This window comes from Colletotrichum abscissum (assembly GCF_030869225.1).
Source record: "Colletotrichum abscissum strain IMI 504890 chromosome Unknown Scaffold_19.1, whole genome shotgun sequence".
In the NCBI taxonomy this organism is placed as follows: domain Eukaryota; kingdom Fungi; phylum Ascomycota; class Sordariomycetes; order Glomerellales; family Glomerellaceae; genus Colletotrichum; species Colletotrichum abscissum.
The window spans coordinates 444,257-459,604 of NW_026850087.1; the positions used below are offsets into that span (position 1 = coordinate 444,257).

General features: G+C 56.0%; 5 protein-coding genes across 5 annotated transcripts; 2 read left to right on the plus strand and 3 right to left on the minus strand.

Moving 5' to 3' along the window:
• Nucleotides 1-882: 882 nt before the first annotated feature.
• On the minus strand, nt 883-2,932 carry CABS01_08456 (major facilitator superfamily transporter; the record flags this gene model as incomplete). The annotated part of the gene is made up of 4 exons (XM_060541816.1): nt 883-1,553; nt 1,601-2,007; nt 2,057-2,320; nt 2,370-2,932. 4 exons carry the CDS (start codon nt 2,930-2,932, stop codon nt 883-885), a joined length of 1,905 nt encoding a protein of 634 aa, XP_060401973.1.
• A 1,356-nt stretch (nt 2,933-4,288) lies between these two features.
• Nucleotides 4,289-6,890, plus strand: CABS01_08457 (fungal specific transcription factor domain-containing protein; the record flags this gene model as incomplete). Its single annotated transcript, XM_060541817.1, has 4 exons — nt 4,289-4,761; nt 4,816-4,849; nt 4,900-5,382; nt 5,427-6,890. The coding sequence occupies 4 exons, from the start codon at nt 4,289-4,291 to the stop codon at nt 6,888-6,890; spliced, it is 2,454 nt and encodes an 817-aa protein (XP_060401974.1).
• A 106-nt stretch (nt 6,891-6,996) lies between these two features.
• CABS01_08458 (glycosyl hydrolase family 15) lies at nt 6,997-8,974 on the minus strand (the record flags this gene model as incomplete). The annotated part of the gene is made up of 4 exons (XM_060541818.1): nt 6,997-7,798; nt 7,846-8,301; nt 8,350-8,719; nt 8,767-8,974. The coding sequence occupies 4 exons, from the start codon at nt 8,972-8,974 to the stop codon at nt 6,997-6,999; spliced, it is 1,836 nt and encodes a 611-aa protein (XP_060401975.1).
• A 1,122-nt stretch (nt 8,975-10,096) lies between these two features.
• Nucleotides 10,097-11,926, minus strand: CABS01_08459 (cytochrome P450; the record flags this gene model as incomplete). The annotated part of the gene is made up of 5 exons (XM_060541819.1): nt 10,097-10,210; nt 10,268-10,889; nt 10,936-11,294; nt 11,344-11,540; nt 11,707-11,926. The coding sequence occupies 5 exons, from the start codon at nt 11,924-11,926 to the stop codon at nt 10,097-10,099; spliced, it is 1,512 nt and encodes a 503-aa protein (XP_060401976.1).
• Nucleotides 11,927-13,862: 1,936 nt separating this feature from the next.
• CABS01_08460 (methyltransferase) lies at nt 13,863-15,273 on the plus strand (the record flags this gene model as incomplete). Its single annotated transcript, XM_060541820.1, has 7 exons — nt 13,863-13,946; nt 14,013-14,075; nt 14,128-14,247; nt 14,299-14,317; nt 14,532-14,592; nt 14,640-14,777; nt 14,826-15,273. 7 exons carry the CDS (start codon nt 13,863-13,865, stop codon nt 15,271-15,273), a joined length of 933 nt encoding a protein of 310 aa, XP_060401977.1.
• Nucleotides 15,274-15,348: the final 75 nt, after the last annotated feature.

The window sequence follows — 15,348 nt, forward strand, 5'->3', positions numbered from 1 at the left end:
CAAGATCAGGATGCCAGTCCGAGCCGTCGTTGAAGTTGATGTTGACTATAAGGGACCGGCTGGACAGTAGACTTTCGGGCGAAGGAGGCTACCCGCGGTCAACCGTAACGTGCAGGCTAATTATATTTGATGAATGGGGCGAATCCAACTCAAGGTTGACGCGACTCGGTCATTATCCGTTGTCGTTACTGGCGTGGAGTTTCTTCCGTCTTTATTGCTGGCCCCACCAACCTCGCCGACCCTCCGTCGAAGGCCGGTGTTCGGTAACTTAGCAACGGACTCGATAAATGAAAGCTGAAGAACTGCGACCAGATCAGGAGGTGTGTTTGTGTTTGAATCCGGGTAGTTGGGACGAAGACAAGAATCTATACATAGCATGCCCTGTAGAGCTATTCCCGTTGTGGCCTAGAATATTGCTTAGTTGCTGCCCACCCCGCAATTCAGCGTTGCTCAACAGCAAGTCAGCTACAGTTCGTGAATCATCCAATGTATATTCACCCAGCATCTCGAATACACCACGACCGACAGCCCTCATATACCCCTTCAGGTCCATTCCTGTCACCAGCCAGCAAGCGCCCCTTTGGGGGTCAGGTCAAAACTGGCTGAGTGGTGGAGTGGTTGAAGTCCACGAACAGCCTAATCGGTGAAGGCTCAGAGGTCCCGAGTTCAAGTCGACAAAATCCCAGCATGTGCACCAAGAGATGTAGCCCCCATTCGCCACCGGGGGGGTGAACTCTTTTTAGTTCTACCTCAAAGTGAGACTGTCCAATTGTAGTGTAGATAGGGCCGGGCGATGGCATAACAACTTATTATTACCTACCCTGATCTGTATATATTGAATTTATGTCCATACTCTAATCGTTATCATTACTTTACCCTCATCTACGCGCCCATGTCTCCTGGCCTCAGCTGGCTGACACGCTGCTTGGCCCGCTGCTGCTTCTTGTTCTTCTTGATGTTCTTCCACTCCATAAACAAGGCGCAGATGAGCGTCGCGAGAGACAGCCCCATGCCGGCCAAAAAGATGCGCGTGCAGGCGTAGTTGTACGCTCGGACAACCACGTCCAAGAACTGCGCCGGCACAACAGTGTGCAGGTTGGTGGCGCCAGTGTTGACGATGGCTTGCGCAGACAGCCCCGGGATGCCCGAGAGCTCCGACACGAGCAGGTTGCTGAGGATGGACTGCCCAACGGAGACGAAGACTGCGGCTCCCAATTGCTGGGCAAAGAAGCTGATGGAGACGCCGGTCGACACGTCCTCTTTGGGGAGAACCGCCTGTACCGCGAGCCCAACGGTCTGCATGCCGAAGCCCAGGCCGAATCCGGTCAGGAACTGGTAGCCGATCCAGTGGCCGGAGCTGATGCCTGGTTGGAAAGTGCTCATCAGGCCCAGGCCCACGGACATGATGCAGGGGCAGAGGATCATGGACGGGACGTAGTATCCAATCTTTTGCGTCGCGCCACCGGAGATGATGGAGGATACCACGATGCTGAGGACGAGAGGGATGGTGTAGATTCCCGAGTTGACCGGGTTGGCTCCCTGCACAGCTTGGACTGGAGGTTGTTAGCACGTATTCATTAATGTTGATCGCATTACTTACACCAGATGGGCAGGTAGTACACGGCCAGCATCATCGAGCCGGCCAAGAACAGCATGAAGAAGGCACCCGCCAGCATGGTTCTTTGTTTGATGATCCTGACAGGCACAGTGGCGGTCTTGGGCATAAAGACCTGCACGGCAGCGAAGGCCATGAAGCCAATGCCGAAAACGACAAACAAGGCGATGATGCGGCCGTCGTTCCACGCGTACTCTGATCCGCCCCACTCGAGCGCCAGAAGGAGGGATACCACGGAGGGGACGAAGAAGAACGTTCCCAAGGGGTCGAGGCGCTTAAAGTGTTGGAACAGCGTAGCCGGCTCTTGAGGCTGCCGCCTGGGAGCCTTGAGCATGAAGAACAAAAAGACGAACGCCACGCCTCCAATAGGGAGGTTAATGTAGAAGCACCATCTGCGTCTTGTTAGTTGCGCCACAGCCCATAGGCTTCTGAAGCACATACCTCCATGTGACGTTGCTCGTGAAGCCACCGCCAACCAAGGGTCCAATGACAGACGCCAGACCGAACACCATGCCAAAGATGCCTTGGAACATGGGTCTCTTGTGCAGCGGGATCATGGGAATCATGACCATCATCGCTCCCGTAAAGATGCCAGCCGAACCAACACCGGCAATGGCTCTGCCCGCAATGAGCACCGACGAGCTCGGCGCCACACCGCAGATTAGCGAACCAATCTCAAAGATGAGGATGCTTCCAAGAAATGCTCTACCGTTGTGTTAGCATGCTTACAGAGTCAGTGACCATCGAGACTCACCCCCTCAGGCTGTAAAACTTGTAGATTCTACCAAACACCAATTGCGAGGCCGCAGTCGTGAGCATGTACGCTGAACCGTACCAGCCGATATCGCCAAGACTTTGAAACTCATCAGTGATGCGTGGGATGGCCGTGGCAATGATTGTGCGGTCCAGAGCAACGAGAAACATTGCTACAAAGTTGGACAGAATGACGAGCCAAAAGGTAATGGTTTTCGGCTTGAAGTTTTCCTCGGCTTCATCGAAAACGGGCGGGGGCCCCGTGGATGGTCCCCCTTCGATATCGGCCTTTTCATCGACGTCGTCGTCGACGTCTGGCTGCTTGGCCACATCGTTATGGCTCTCGTTTGCTGATATCGCCGAGGACTGAACTGTTGCCTTTTCTGTTGGTCTCTCGCTCTCAATTTCGGGTTCGATGGGCTTCTCCTCGGATGACTTCTTCTGCTGCCGCTCGTCGCTTTCTCTCGGAGTCAAGGTCCGCGTGGAGCTGTTGGACGTCTCCACCTCACGGGTCTTCTCTGAGGCAGTATCGCCCTCGACGGGCCTCGCACCTGCGTCCGCCATGTTGAAGCTGTCGTGAGGATTTGGGCAGCTGGAAGATTTCGAGTGAAGCCACGAAATGTAAACAAAGAATGTAGCACGCGCAAATCTTTTGAGGCTTGGCAGCGGGAAAATGTTGATTAATGGAACGGGGAGGGAGCTAGAGGTTCGTCCGGACTCTCGAGCGCACGGTCAGATCTCAAGTTACAGATCACGTTCGGACCACGAGCTCGTCTGGCGAAAGAGACACTAGGACGGGGTCATGGAACTAAGAGGCGAGGATCGCTATATATGGCGAGCCTGGCCATCGCCGCCATTCTGCCCTGCTTGCTTATCTTGGACGTGGTGGCCGGCAGCATAGTGTGACAGGCAGAGGGCGCGACGCGAAGCCACGCAAGGCCATCATAGCCCGCATAGGAATGTCTCACAAGAAGAAAGTCATGACGAGATCCAGAAGCCGACTTGTCAAGGCCGATGGGGATGTCCAGAGAAGGATGCTTTGCCCAGTTCTCGCCCTTGTCTTTGGGTGGTGTACGGACATGGCGTTGCAGTTGCTCGGGCACCGGAGGTCGATGTTGTGTCCGGGCAAAGGGTGGAGCTTGCCCTCTTCCGGCATAGTGCCGGGTGCTCGGGTATCTCACAGCAATCTCCGGCTTACCTAAGGGTCTCTACTACGCACTTCAGCTGAAGGAGCTTGGGCCATTTTCGACCTCTTGCAGGCGCGGGCCACGGGGAGGCCAGCGCCGATGGTCCCCCTTCGGTCCCGGGCGGGTAACGTAGCTGACCGCAGTCCCCGCTTCCTCTGATGTTCATCTTACAACCATTCAGTTTCCTTTGTAGTCTCAACACGAGAAGGCACGAGAGGCCCAAGTTAAGCAAAGAGCCTCAATTCTTAGCACCGGACTGACCAAGTTGACAGTCATGTTGTTCGTCTCATAGGCTAGACGTCCCCGTATGTGACTTTTGCATACTCTCTGTCATACCACCTCGATTGTTTTGTACGAATTGTGATCCGGATCGTCCGTCTCTAAGCTCTTGCCTGCTCGTTCCTGGCCATCTACACTGCCCGCATACAGGATACGGCACTTCAACCTATCCCGGGACCGTCTTGTACACCATCACATCGATAGCGTCTCGGTCAATAATACAGCTCCCTCCTCCGATCCTGGCAAGAAGTTTGGCGGCAGCATCTGGAAGTGCTTCTTCATTGGATATCACTCTTTAGACTCACATGCTGCATCCCGTCAACGTTTCGCCTGCAAACGTCACCCCTCGGATCCGAGTTGGGAACAAGCCAGCCGACGAACCACGTCTGCAAGGTGGCTGACTGTCGCGTCGTCGTTGCATCTCAAGAGAGAGGCATCCACATAATACTGAACCATGTCGTCGGGAGAAGCCCAGCTCCCACCCCCGCCGAGGGCAGTTCCTCCACCCGCACCCGAACCCGACCCCATGGCAGCGATGAAGCTTACCAGGGGGACCTCGTGTGTGCTGTGCCAGCAACGAAAAGTCCGCTGCGACAAGAACAAGCCGTGTGCCAACTGCGTCAAGGCCAGGGTAGAGTGTCGAGTAATACCACCACAGCCGCCCAGAAGGCGCAAGAAGCGTCTTCAGGAACGCGATCTCGTCGACCGCCTCAAAAAGTACGAATCCCTCTTGGCGGAGAATGGCGTCAAGTTCGACCCCATCGCCGCCGAGCTCAAGGCCGGCGATAGGAACTCGACACACCTTGACGACGACCATATGCTCGACGAGGATGCCGACCTCGCAAACGACTTTGAGGGGCTAAAGACCTCGCCCGAGGGGAGCACATCCCCTTCCGTGGCAGGGAGTCGGAGATCACAATCCGATAAGTGCGCAGGCCCACTCCCTTACACTTGATCGTCAGCTAACTCAATCCCAACTAGGCCATTTAGCAAATGGTTTCCCTTTCACAAAGAGGTATGTTTTCTTACCTTGCTTTGCCATCCGCACATCTAACTTGGATTCAGTTTCGAGCTAGCGAGGAGCTGTTGCGAGACTCGTCAGAAGACGAGGTTGACGGCTCAACCATCCATCACGCCTTTGACAAGATGTACGATAACCAGGACGGCTTTCCATTCATCGTGGGAAGTCGAAACGCCTCCGTGACGCATCTCCACCCATCACCTATCCAAATCTTTCAACTGTGGCAAATCTACATTAACAACGTCAACCCCTTACTCAAAATAACGCATGTGCCAACGGTACAGGGCCTTATCATCGAGGCCAGCGCCAACCTCGAAAAGATCCCAAAGAGCGTCGAGACGCTCATGTTTGCTATTTACCTCATGGCAGTCACCTCCATGGAAGACGTCGACGTGGCAAAGATGTTCAACGAGCCAAAGCCTACCGTCCTGTCAAGGTTCCACACCGCACTTCAGCAAGCCTTGGTCAACGCAGGCTTCATGCGGACCAGTGATACGATGGTCCTCCAGGCTTACATGCTCTACTTGGTAAGTCATCACACAACATTTGAGGAAGCACGCTGACAAGCTAGATTGCCGTTCGCATGTTTGTCGACCCGCGGCAAATATTCTGTCTCGTTGGTATCGCCGTGAGGATAGCCCAACGGATGGGCCTCCACCGCGACGCTGCCGCATTCGGCCTGTCGCCGTACGAAGTCGAGCAACGCCGGCGGCTGTGGTGGACCATTGTAGGCTACGACCGCCGGATAGGAGAGATGACGGGGTCGACCGTGACGGCCCTGTCTACCGCCGCCGACTGCAAGCTGCCCCTCAACATCAACGACACAGACCTCCACGTCAACGGCAAGGACGCCCCGACCCCGCATCAGGGCGTGACGGAGATGCTCTTCGTCCTCATCCGGACAGAGCTGGCCATGGCCATCAGCAGCGACACCTTGCGCGACGGTCAACGCCACAGCGACAAGGACAAGGACGCCGGCGGCGGCGGAGGCACCGGCACCAGTACCGGCCCCCAAGCCCCGCCGCGCCCCATCTCAACGGTGCGCATGGCCGGCCAGGACCAAGTCTACACCCTCGACGGCTTCTTCGCGCACATTGAAGGCACGTACCTTAAGTGGTGCGACCCCAAGATCCCACTACACTTCTTCACCCTCACCATGACGCGACAATCGCTCTGCAAGATGCGCGTCATCTCGTTCCTCGTGCGCATGGGCAACGGCGAGGCGACGACGCTGGCGGAGCACGAGCGCGACACGCTCTTCCTCGAGGCCGTCCAGATGATTGAGTACGACAACGTCGTCCAGGCCGCCGACAGCCTGCAGGGGTACAAGTGGTACACGTACCTCCACTTCCCGTTCCCCGCGTACATGTTCTTGGTGACGGAGCTGCGGCACAGGTTGACGGGCACCATGGTCGAGCGCGCGTGGGACGCCATCGCCGAGAACCACGAGCGGAGGGGTCTGATGAGCACGCTGCACAGTCCCATGCACATTGCGTTTGGCAACCTGTTCATCAAAGCGTGGGACGCTCACGCGGCTGGGCAGGAGCAGATTGGGAAGAAGCCGGTGCAGGAGCCCATGTGGATCACGAGACTTCGGCAGCGGGCGGAGAAGATGGGGAAGAAGCAGCACGGGGGTGGGGGTGTGGGTGGACGCCGGCCCGGGCCGGAGATGGGCATGGGCGGTCCCGGCGTCGGTGTTCCACCAGGCGGCGGCGTTTCGCAGCAGGCGGGTGGCGTGGGTAGGGCAGCGCCGGTGAACAACACCGCGTCGCAGCTCCCGATGCAGCAGATTCCGCAAAACATGATGATGACACCGCCGTCCGTGACGGCGGGCACGCCAGTGATGAACCCGCCTCCGTCCGAGGCCGACGTCATCGACATGGACTGGAGCTACCTGATGCAAGGATACGACATGGACACGTACGGGGCCTTTGGAGGCGGTTTCGGTGGGTTTCCCATGGGCGGGAACGGCATGGTTGGCGGCGGACCCGGCATGATGGGCAACCCGGACGGTAACAACATGTTTGGAAATTAGGGGTCTATCAAAGTATCTGGGGTCTTTCTACCTGGACCTTAAACCATCTTTATTACGATGTAATGAATTCAAACGTGCTAGCGAATAGCACTTGTACTTTTTTTTTTTAGCAGCCATTCGTCTTTCCAACCCACGCATCGTCCGTGACCACCTTTTGCGTAGAGTTGCACGCCGGCACCGTGAGCGTGCGGTTCCTCTCCTCGTAGAGAAAGCCGCAGCTCTGTTTCCGCACGTAGACGTAGCTGACGTTGGACCCGCCGGGAAGCTCGACGTCGACGCTCCAGAGCGGGCGCTCGGCGGTGTACCCAGACGCCGACATGGGCTGTCCGTTGTCGACGTTCCACGCGCCGAGCTCGGCAATGTTGCCCAGGAGAGAGAGGCCTTCGCCGTAGTAGGTGGTGGCGTTGACGAGGAAGGTGACGGGCACGGTGCAGGAACCCGTGACGTCGGGCGCGCCGGCGGCGGTGGCGGGAACGTAGACGCCGGTCGTGGTCGAGGCGGCGCAGGTGGCGGGAACCTCTGATGCGGCCTCCGGCACCCAGCTGGGCGGGTACTGGCCGGCGCGGCGCTCGGCCATGGTGATGAAGGCGGCGTAGGACCAGGTGAGGTCGCGGGCCGAGGTCGGGGATCCGGTGGTCTTGTTGAACTGCTCGGCGAGGGCACCGTCGGCGGGTGTGTACTTTTGTGCGATCTCGACAAAGGAGTCGGCGTAGGCGTTGACGGCCTTGACGATGCCGGCGTAGTCGAGAGTGGAGTTGCTGTTCTTCTGGTAGGTCGTCTCCCTGGCGGTCGGGTAGAGTTCCTTGAAAAAGGGGAGGGAGGTCGCGTCGACCTTGATCTGGCCGTGGGCGTTCCACTGCGCCACTGCGTCGTAGAGGAACTCGGCGGCGCCGAGGGTGATGAGGTACCTGGCTAGTTAGCTTGAACGTCTTGACACCTTGAAAGCACAACTCACCAAGGGTTGCCGTTGTAGTACGTGTCCTCGATGTACCGACCGAGAGCAACACCTTGACCCTGCGCGATGCCCTCGTTGACGGGGTACAGCGTGCCGTTGCGGAAGGAGTCGACCCAGACCTTGAAGTTGCTCAGAGCCTTGCTGTGGCACGGCTGGATGGACGGGTCCTCGCAGCTCGCGGCCACGTCAAAGACGGCAATCGAGCCAAGCATGACGTTGGCGTCCTTGCCGGAGCGCTTCGTCTGCGTGTTGACATTGGCGACGTAGTAGCCGTCCGCGGCGTTCCAGTACGTCTGGAGAAAGCAGAGGACGTCCGGGGCCAACTCACATCCCGTGCACTTGACGGAGAGCGACTCGGCCAGCGCAGCTCCCTCGACGAGGGCGCGGTACTGGTTCTGGGTGGTGAAGAAGCTGGAGCCGTTGACCTCCTCCCACAGGTCGAAGCCAGTCGAGTTCCTATCATTGTGAGCTGCCTGCAAAGCCATGAGAAATTAGTCTGCTTACCAGTACTGAGCGGTGTACGACAGATCGTTGGAGATGATGGGCCAAACAATATCCTTGGCCTTGGCCTCTTGCCCGTTGTCGATGAGCCAGCGGGAGTAGGTGATGAGCGTGATGGCCCTCAACGCCGGGCCGTCTCTCTGCGGGCGACCCCATTCGCCGTTGAAGCGCGAGCCATCGACGAGATACTTTGCCTCGCCGAGGCCACGACCGGAGGGAAGAAATGATCCGGAAGGGTTGCCGACGGTCTGCAGAACGGCCTGGGACTTGTAGTAGTCCTCAATATGAACCTGGAGCTCGTCGTGTCCGAGGATGAACTCGTCGACAATCATCTTCATGGTCAGGGCGGCATCGCGAGTCCACGTGAAAAAGTCTGGCCAAGTCAGCAAGAGAACAACACGTTTTCGTGAACACACTTACAGTCGGGATCGGCCTTGGAAGGGCTGGCAACGACGATGCCGGCACTTGCGCCTGCAACCGAAGCGCCATCAGGTCCTATGTTGCTCAGAACACCATTGAGCGCAATGGTTCTTTGACTTGAAATGAAGTCGTCGAGATCGGCGGCGGCAACGTGTGCAACGTTGGCAGCGAGGCCAACGGCACAGAATAGTGTCTTTGTTAGACTCATGGTGGTCGTGCCTTTACTTCCTCAGTCGTTGAAGTGTTCGGTGAAGGTGCCGGACTAGAGCATTTCGGGTCGACGATGGGATGGGAAACTCTTATATCCCAAACATAGCCCCCGAGACATAGTCGTATAGCAAAGTGCGGGCCTAGCTGGGCAGTCGGCACAGAACAACAATAGTAGCTCTCGAAGTTTATTACTGGCATCATCGTGCTGCAGACCCCTGCGTGTTCATCCCAAATCGAACGCGGGCAGGGATGGCGTCTCTTGGGTAGCATTGGGGATAGGGGATCGTCGTGGATCCGTAATTTCGTTCTAGAAGTCTAATGCCCTGAGTTGCTTTGGCAGAGTTTCTCATACAAGTGCGAGCAAAAGTCAATTCGGTTCCTTCGACGGGAGTAACTAGTCAGCTTTCGGACGTTCTTACTGCCTTACTACGTATTGCTGTGAAGTGGGTTATATTTTTTATCAAGTATGAAGTACGAAGAGAAGAACAACGTTGCGAGCCGATTATCGTGCAGCACGCGGACTGTCGGGCTCGCTTAGACTGGTCGACCATGGGGAAATAAGTCCGCTCCCCAGGCCTAGCTGCGTTGGGAAGCCACAGGATGGCAATAGTGCGGGGAGCTACCAACCTCAACCTCCTCCTCTAACCATTGGTGTCTCTGTATCCGTAACTTGATCACATTCGCAACCTCATCACCAGACTTTTCGAGACGGCTTCCAGGTGACCTGTTTGACTGAACACATTGTGTGCGTGAATGATGGAGGACCACACGGGAATATCTCAGCCCTCCTGAACTCACCCTGCATGACTCGGATGGCCGGAGTTCGCGGACACTCGCTTTCGGGATTTCCCTTCACAGACGATCAACGCCCTCCGATCACTAGGGCGTCTTCATCTCTCCCGTGCGTCTTCATCTCTCCCGTGCGTCTTGGCCTGGTTAACTCGGCCATATCCGCACACGCAATTCAACGAAAAAAGTGTGTATTGTCAATCTGCCTCTGCCATATATGCCAATCTATAAGCCAATTAGTTGGCTCACCACTGTACGCAGAGTTTCCGTTCCCTGCAACCCCTTCGACCCTCGACGGTCGACGCGCCTCTAAGTCCGAGTCTTGAGCTGACTAGCCGAGCTTCTGAACTCTCACCCAGAGGTCGGACTGGATGAATATGCCGGCCGAGAATGAGCTCCACGACTTGGCGGGGTCAATCAGGGCAAAGTCAAAACGGCGAAGAAGCTATACGCGGCATTAGACTCTTACTTTGACAATTAGGAAGGTCCCGCCGTAACTTACCTCCACAAAGACCTTGTTCAACTCCATGAGAGCAACCGTCTTGCCGAGACACTGCCACTTTCCGTACTTGAAGACGAGTTCCCACTGCGCCGTCATTGCCTTCAGCTCGTCCTCGCCGGCTTCGAGCCACCGTTCAGGCCGAAACACGTCGGCGTCCGGGCCGTACACTGCCTTGGAGCGTAGCACGCCAAACGCTGTCCAGCCAATGTCGGTGCCTTCGGGGATGCTCATGCCGTGCATGAAGTCGCCGCCCGCGGGCACCGTCGTCGACATGAGACCGGTGACGGGAGGGAACACCCGCAAACCTTCTTTGATGACCGCCTGTAGGTACTGAAGGCCGCCCGCCTCGCGGCTGGTCACGGGAGATGAGATTGTGCCCACGTTGGCCGCCTCCCGCACCTCCTTGGCGAGCTTGGAGTAGCATGAGGGGGACGTCATCAGATAGAGCATGGTCGTTCGAATGGCGGTCGCCGTGGTGTCGGACCCGGCCATGATCTGGACCAATGTCTCGCCTTCGGCCTCCTCTCGAGTTAGTCCGTGTGCGAGGAACGATCCAAGCATGTCTCGCCGCTTGGCCGTCTTGTCCGACATGAGCCTCTCTGCCACGACCTTTTTAGCAACACTAGTAATGTTAGTTGCTTACAGCCAGAAAGAAAAGGGCTACCCACGCGATGAACTTGCCGAACCCCACGCGGTCATGCTCCGAGGGCATGGCTTGGCGGAATAGGGGCGACTGCAGCAGCTTGGCCAGGTGCGGGAATACCGAGAGCGTCATCATGACGGGCATGCTCTGCTCAGTCATCTTGATGTACTGATGAACGTCGGCATCTTGCTCGACGTACCCGAAGTGGTAGCCAAATGCAAGGGAGGTGATGATATCCAGCGTGAGGTATTGAACCTTTTGGCAAAGGTCCATCGGGCGAAAGGCACCAGTGGTCGACACGTATCGCTCCTCGATGAGTCTGATAAAGGCCTGTATCTGACTGTCGATGGTGGTTTCGAAACCTTCATTCTCCTTACCCGAATACTGGGATCAGTGTGAGTATGGAAAGACACAGACATGAGTGCAGACTTACGCCAATGGCCATCTTGGCGCGCAGCTCGTTGTGCTCGTGGTCATCTCTCATGGAGATGAGGTTGTCCCTCGTGGGGTCGAAGCGAACGGCCTCGTAGAAGGCGCCCTTGCGGTATGGCGAGCGAACCGCCCACATGCGGCGAAGGATTTCCGAGTCATTGGTTACCAAGTCGTTGGGTCCGATGCGGACGACCGGGCCTAAAGCAAAGTTCCCTGTCAGCAGCCTGTCGAAACAAACAGGCCGTTTGTCCTTGATGTTGCCTGGCTGGGCGGCATGTGTGTCTGAGACCCTTTTTGGCCCCCGGAACAAATCACCCAGCTAGGCGAGCTGGTGGTGTTTCTGGGATGAGAGTTTTGAACTCACCATAGTCATCACAGGCTCGCTTGAGAGCGAGATGCATCTGCCCACCTAGTGTGTTACGTAGCATCCACCACTTGCTCAAGGCGGCACCTGGTGGTCCGGGGATGTGTCTGAGACGGTTCCATGAACGGTAGCTCAAGGACCCCAGATATATGAAAAGGGCCGTAAAGAACAGCAGAAGCGGGTTCCAGATGTGGCCCGAGAGCTCCTCGATGGTCGCCATAATGTCTCGGATTGTTGAAAGTGACGGGACAGTTTCGAGGGTTGAGTCGGATAAGGAAGTGAGTGAGTTTGTAAGATGAGAAAAGTGAGAGAATGATGATGAGAGTGAGTCTGAGGAGTAAACTTGAAGAGGGAAGGAAAGTTTGGCCGGGCAGTTGACACTCGGCAACCTCTACGGAGGGCAACAGCGTAGAAGTATGCGTAGACGGCAGGCAGCGGGCGATGAGAGCACCTTCTTCCTTTGTCTGATTCAGTTTACACCACCCACAGATCACAGGGAAAGAGCTTTCCGCAGCAATGGGATGGAAAGAGCAAGCAGAACGCAGCAAGCAGCAAGCAGCTCGGAAAGGGAAGCTGTGAATTTGGCAGCCGGGGTGAAGAAAGACACCGCACCTCCGTCTATTCTCTCACTTCATCACCCATTGAATATGGAGAGGGCGGCTAATGTAAGGTATCCCAAGCACCTCCTTCGGGCAAGATGGATCATGGCTTCTCTCATTCACCAATATCACCACGTCTCGTGGCCCAACCCTCCGCCCTAGTCTCTTCACCTCTTTTCCCACCCGCTCCGTCCGTCGAGCATCCTACTCTTCTTCAATCATTCTAGCAAAGAAATAGAAATGTGAGCCGTCATATGCAGCGTCCCGTTCCACCCGCATGACATCGGGTTCCAGCCAGAGGCTACTATATGACAGGCATCTCGGTGAAGCAGACAGATGGTATCTCGACAACCTCGCCCAAGCACGCGAAAAAGGCTATTCACCATAACTCTACGTCTTCAACCCGACTCGTCTATATGGATTGACATCAAACTGTGATAAGTACTATGCCACCCAAGACTATGGTAGATGAGCAGCAATACTTAAGCTAAACTCCATCCTGCAGCTCTTGTCCGACAACCATGTATACGGGTGGTCACATTCGATGTGAGATTCCCCATGAGCCGTTATTCTGTTTGCTACCCGTGGTGCCCCTCCCGAGCCGGATTGCAGCCACTCTAGTTTGGTTACACCGATGCTCAAAGACAGCAGTCAGTCCCGGGACCACCCTCGTCGTCGTGGTGATTGACTTTTCTTCTATTCCCCTGGTTCTCCACGACGCACATCACCAGCATCAAGCTAGCAACTTGGACAGTTGACGGCGGCAACAAACCCGGCCGTATTTGCCTGCCCACCCGATGTTCTGCATGATTGTATGCAGGCATCCGGCTCTCGACGAGACGGCCGATGACACGATGCCACGCTTCCCGGCTTTCAAAACGCCGCAACGTCGGCCACAACCACATCTGCTTCCTCCTGTAGAAGGTATCGTGTCCTGACTGGGCACTGAAAGCTCGCTCGGTGGACACTCCAAGCCGACAAACTCCGGCTATGGCTGACGCGTGCATACGGTTTGTGTAAGGCACCGTTCACGCCAACACACACAGTGTTGTTACTGCCGCTACTGTATGTTTGTGCCTGTGATGACCAAAGCCACCTGCGGATAGCGCCAAGCACCTGAAAAGGTGTTGGGATCAAGCTTTGCTGTTGGAACAAACTGCAGCAGCAGCTTGCTCTCCGGTCTGGCGAGGCTCTCGAGAGGGGGTTGAACTAACCTCACGCATCGTCTACTGCTGACCGTGATGCGCTGCGTGCTTCGTTAGGCCAACTAGGACTTGTTGACAGCACGCCGCCTTTGGTGACACGGAGCCGAAGGCTCGAATGACAAGCAAGCTGCTTCTTTGTGTCGCCTCGTCACAATTACCCCATCCGAACGATTCCCCTCGCCAGCACGGGTGTCGTCCGTTACCCTTTTCAACGGGCGTTTGGCAGCGGCAAGGGAATATCAAGCTGATACGCCTTGACAGTCTTCCGTCTCTGATGGGATGATTCCTGTTTCTGGAGTTTTCCCTTTGTTTACTGGAACTGCGACACAGATCTCGACAACAAACCATCGACATGACCGAAAGAGTGCCTGATGCGATGCATCAGATAGACATTGTTTTCCCGCACGGGACAAACGTTGATCTGGAACCAGATGAGGTCAGCACTCGGGAAAGGGGTCTGTGAGTTGGAATCTTGAGGACATCTTACTAAGGTCTATCCTAGGACATTGAAGATGCCGAGGTGCAAAGCCTTGGAGGGAGTGATGTAGACTCAGCACTGGGAGAAGTAGGTAATTTGGGGCGCGTACAGACAAAAACAACGCTTAAACAGACGGCAGTCCGAGGCATGGCCATCCTCAACAGCATCACTCCGATCAAGCATTGTACGGGCACGTGAGGAGAACGGAAGAATCTATCACGGATACAAGGACGGGAAATATGTCTTGCCCACTGATCAGGTATGTATGTACATTTCAGATGAGCCGCATCTAACGTGTTCACATGTCTAGGAAGAACTCGATCGACAAGGTACGCCCCTGCTCCGACATGGCTTGACAGACCTCTAACTATTCGCAGCTTTTCAATATCAGCTCTGCCAGTTGACCTTTGAAAACAGGCTCAACTTTGCCCCGGTCCACCATCCCCACAGAGTCCTAGATGTCGGCTGCGGCATAGGGCTGTGGGCCATAGACTTTGGCGAGTAAACTCTCTTCAATATGACACATCTACTGACTCTATTCAGGCGAGGCACACCCAGAAGCCGAAGTTGTCGGCGTAGATCTCTCGCCCGTCCAGCCTGGCTTGTGAGTGTGGCAGAATAACAAAGACTGATCAGATCTGACCGCTCCAGCACACCGCCAAACGTGCATTACGAAATCGACGACCTCGAGGAGGAGTGGAGCTTCTCTAGAAAGTTTGACTATGTTCACTGTATGATGATGACGGGCGCTTTTAGGGATTGGCAAAACTTCCACCAACAAGCCTTTGAGTAGGTCATCTCCCCTTGTAGGCGCCCATCAGCTAACGTGGTCTCGAGCAACCTAAACCCCGGGGGTTGGTTTGAGATCCAGGATATCGACTTCCCCATGAGGTGTGACGATGAAACAATTCCGCCAGACTGCGACCTCGGCAGATGGAACGAGCTGATGATGGAGGCCGGCCAAAGGTCGGGCTTCCTCCTGGATACCTGCGGCAGGGCGGCCGAGATGATGGCGAGCGTTGGATTCGTCGATATTGTGCGGATCCAGTTCAAGTGGCCAATCAACCAGTGGCCGCGCGACGTCAAGCACAAGACCCTGGGCGTCTGGACAGAAGCCAACTTCAGTGTCGGGCTCGAGTCCATGACGTTGGCCCTCTTCACCCGCTTCATGGGTTGGAGGAAAGAGGAGGTCTGGGACTTTAGCGCCAATGTCATTGCAGAGTGGCGTGATGTACGTAGGCATGGGTATTTTGACGTGTATGTAACTTATGGAAGAAAACCGTAAACGACCCGGGGGGCAAACACGTAAATGGATCTGGGGCCGGAGTGTTTCTCGCTTGAATGAAAGATGGGCGTTGGC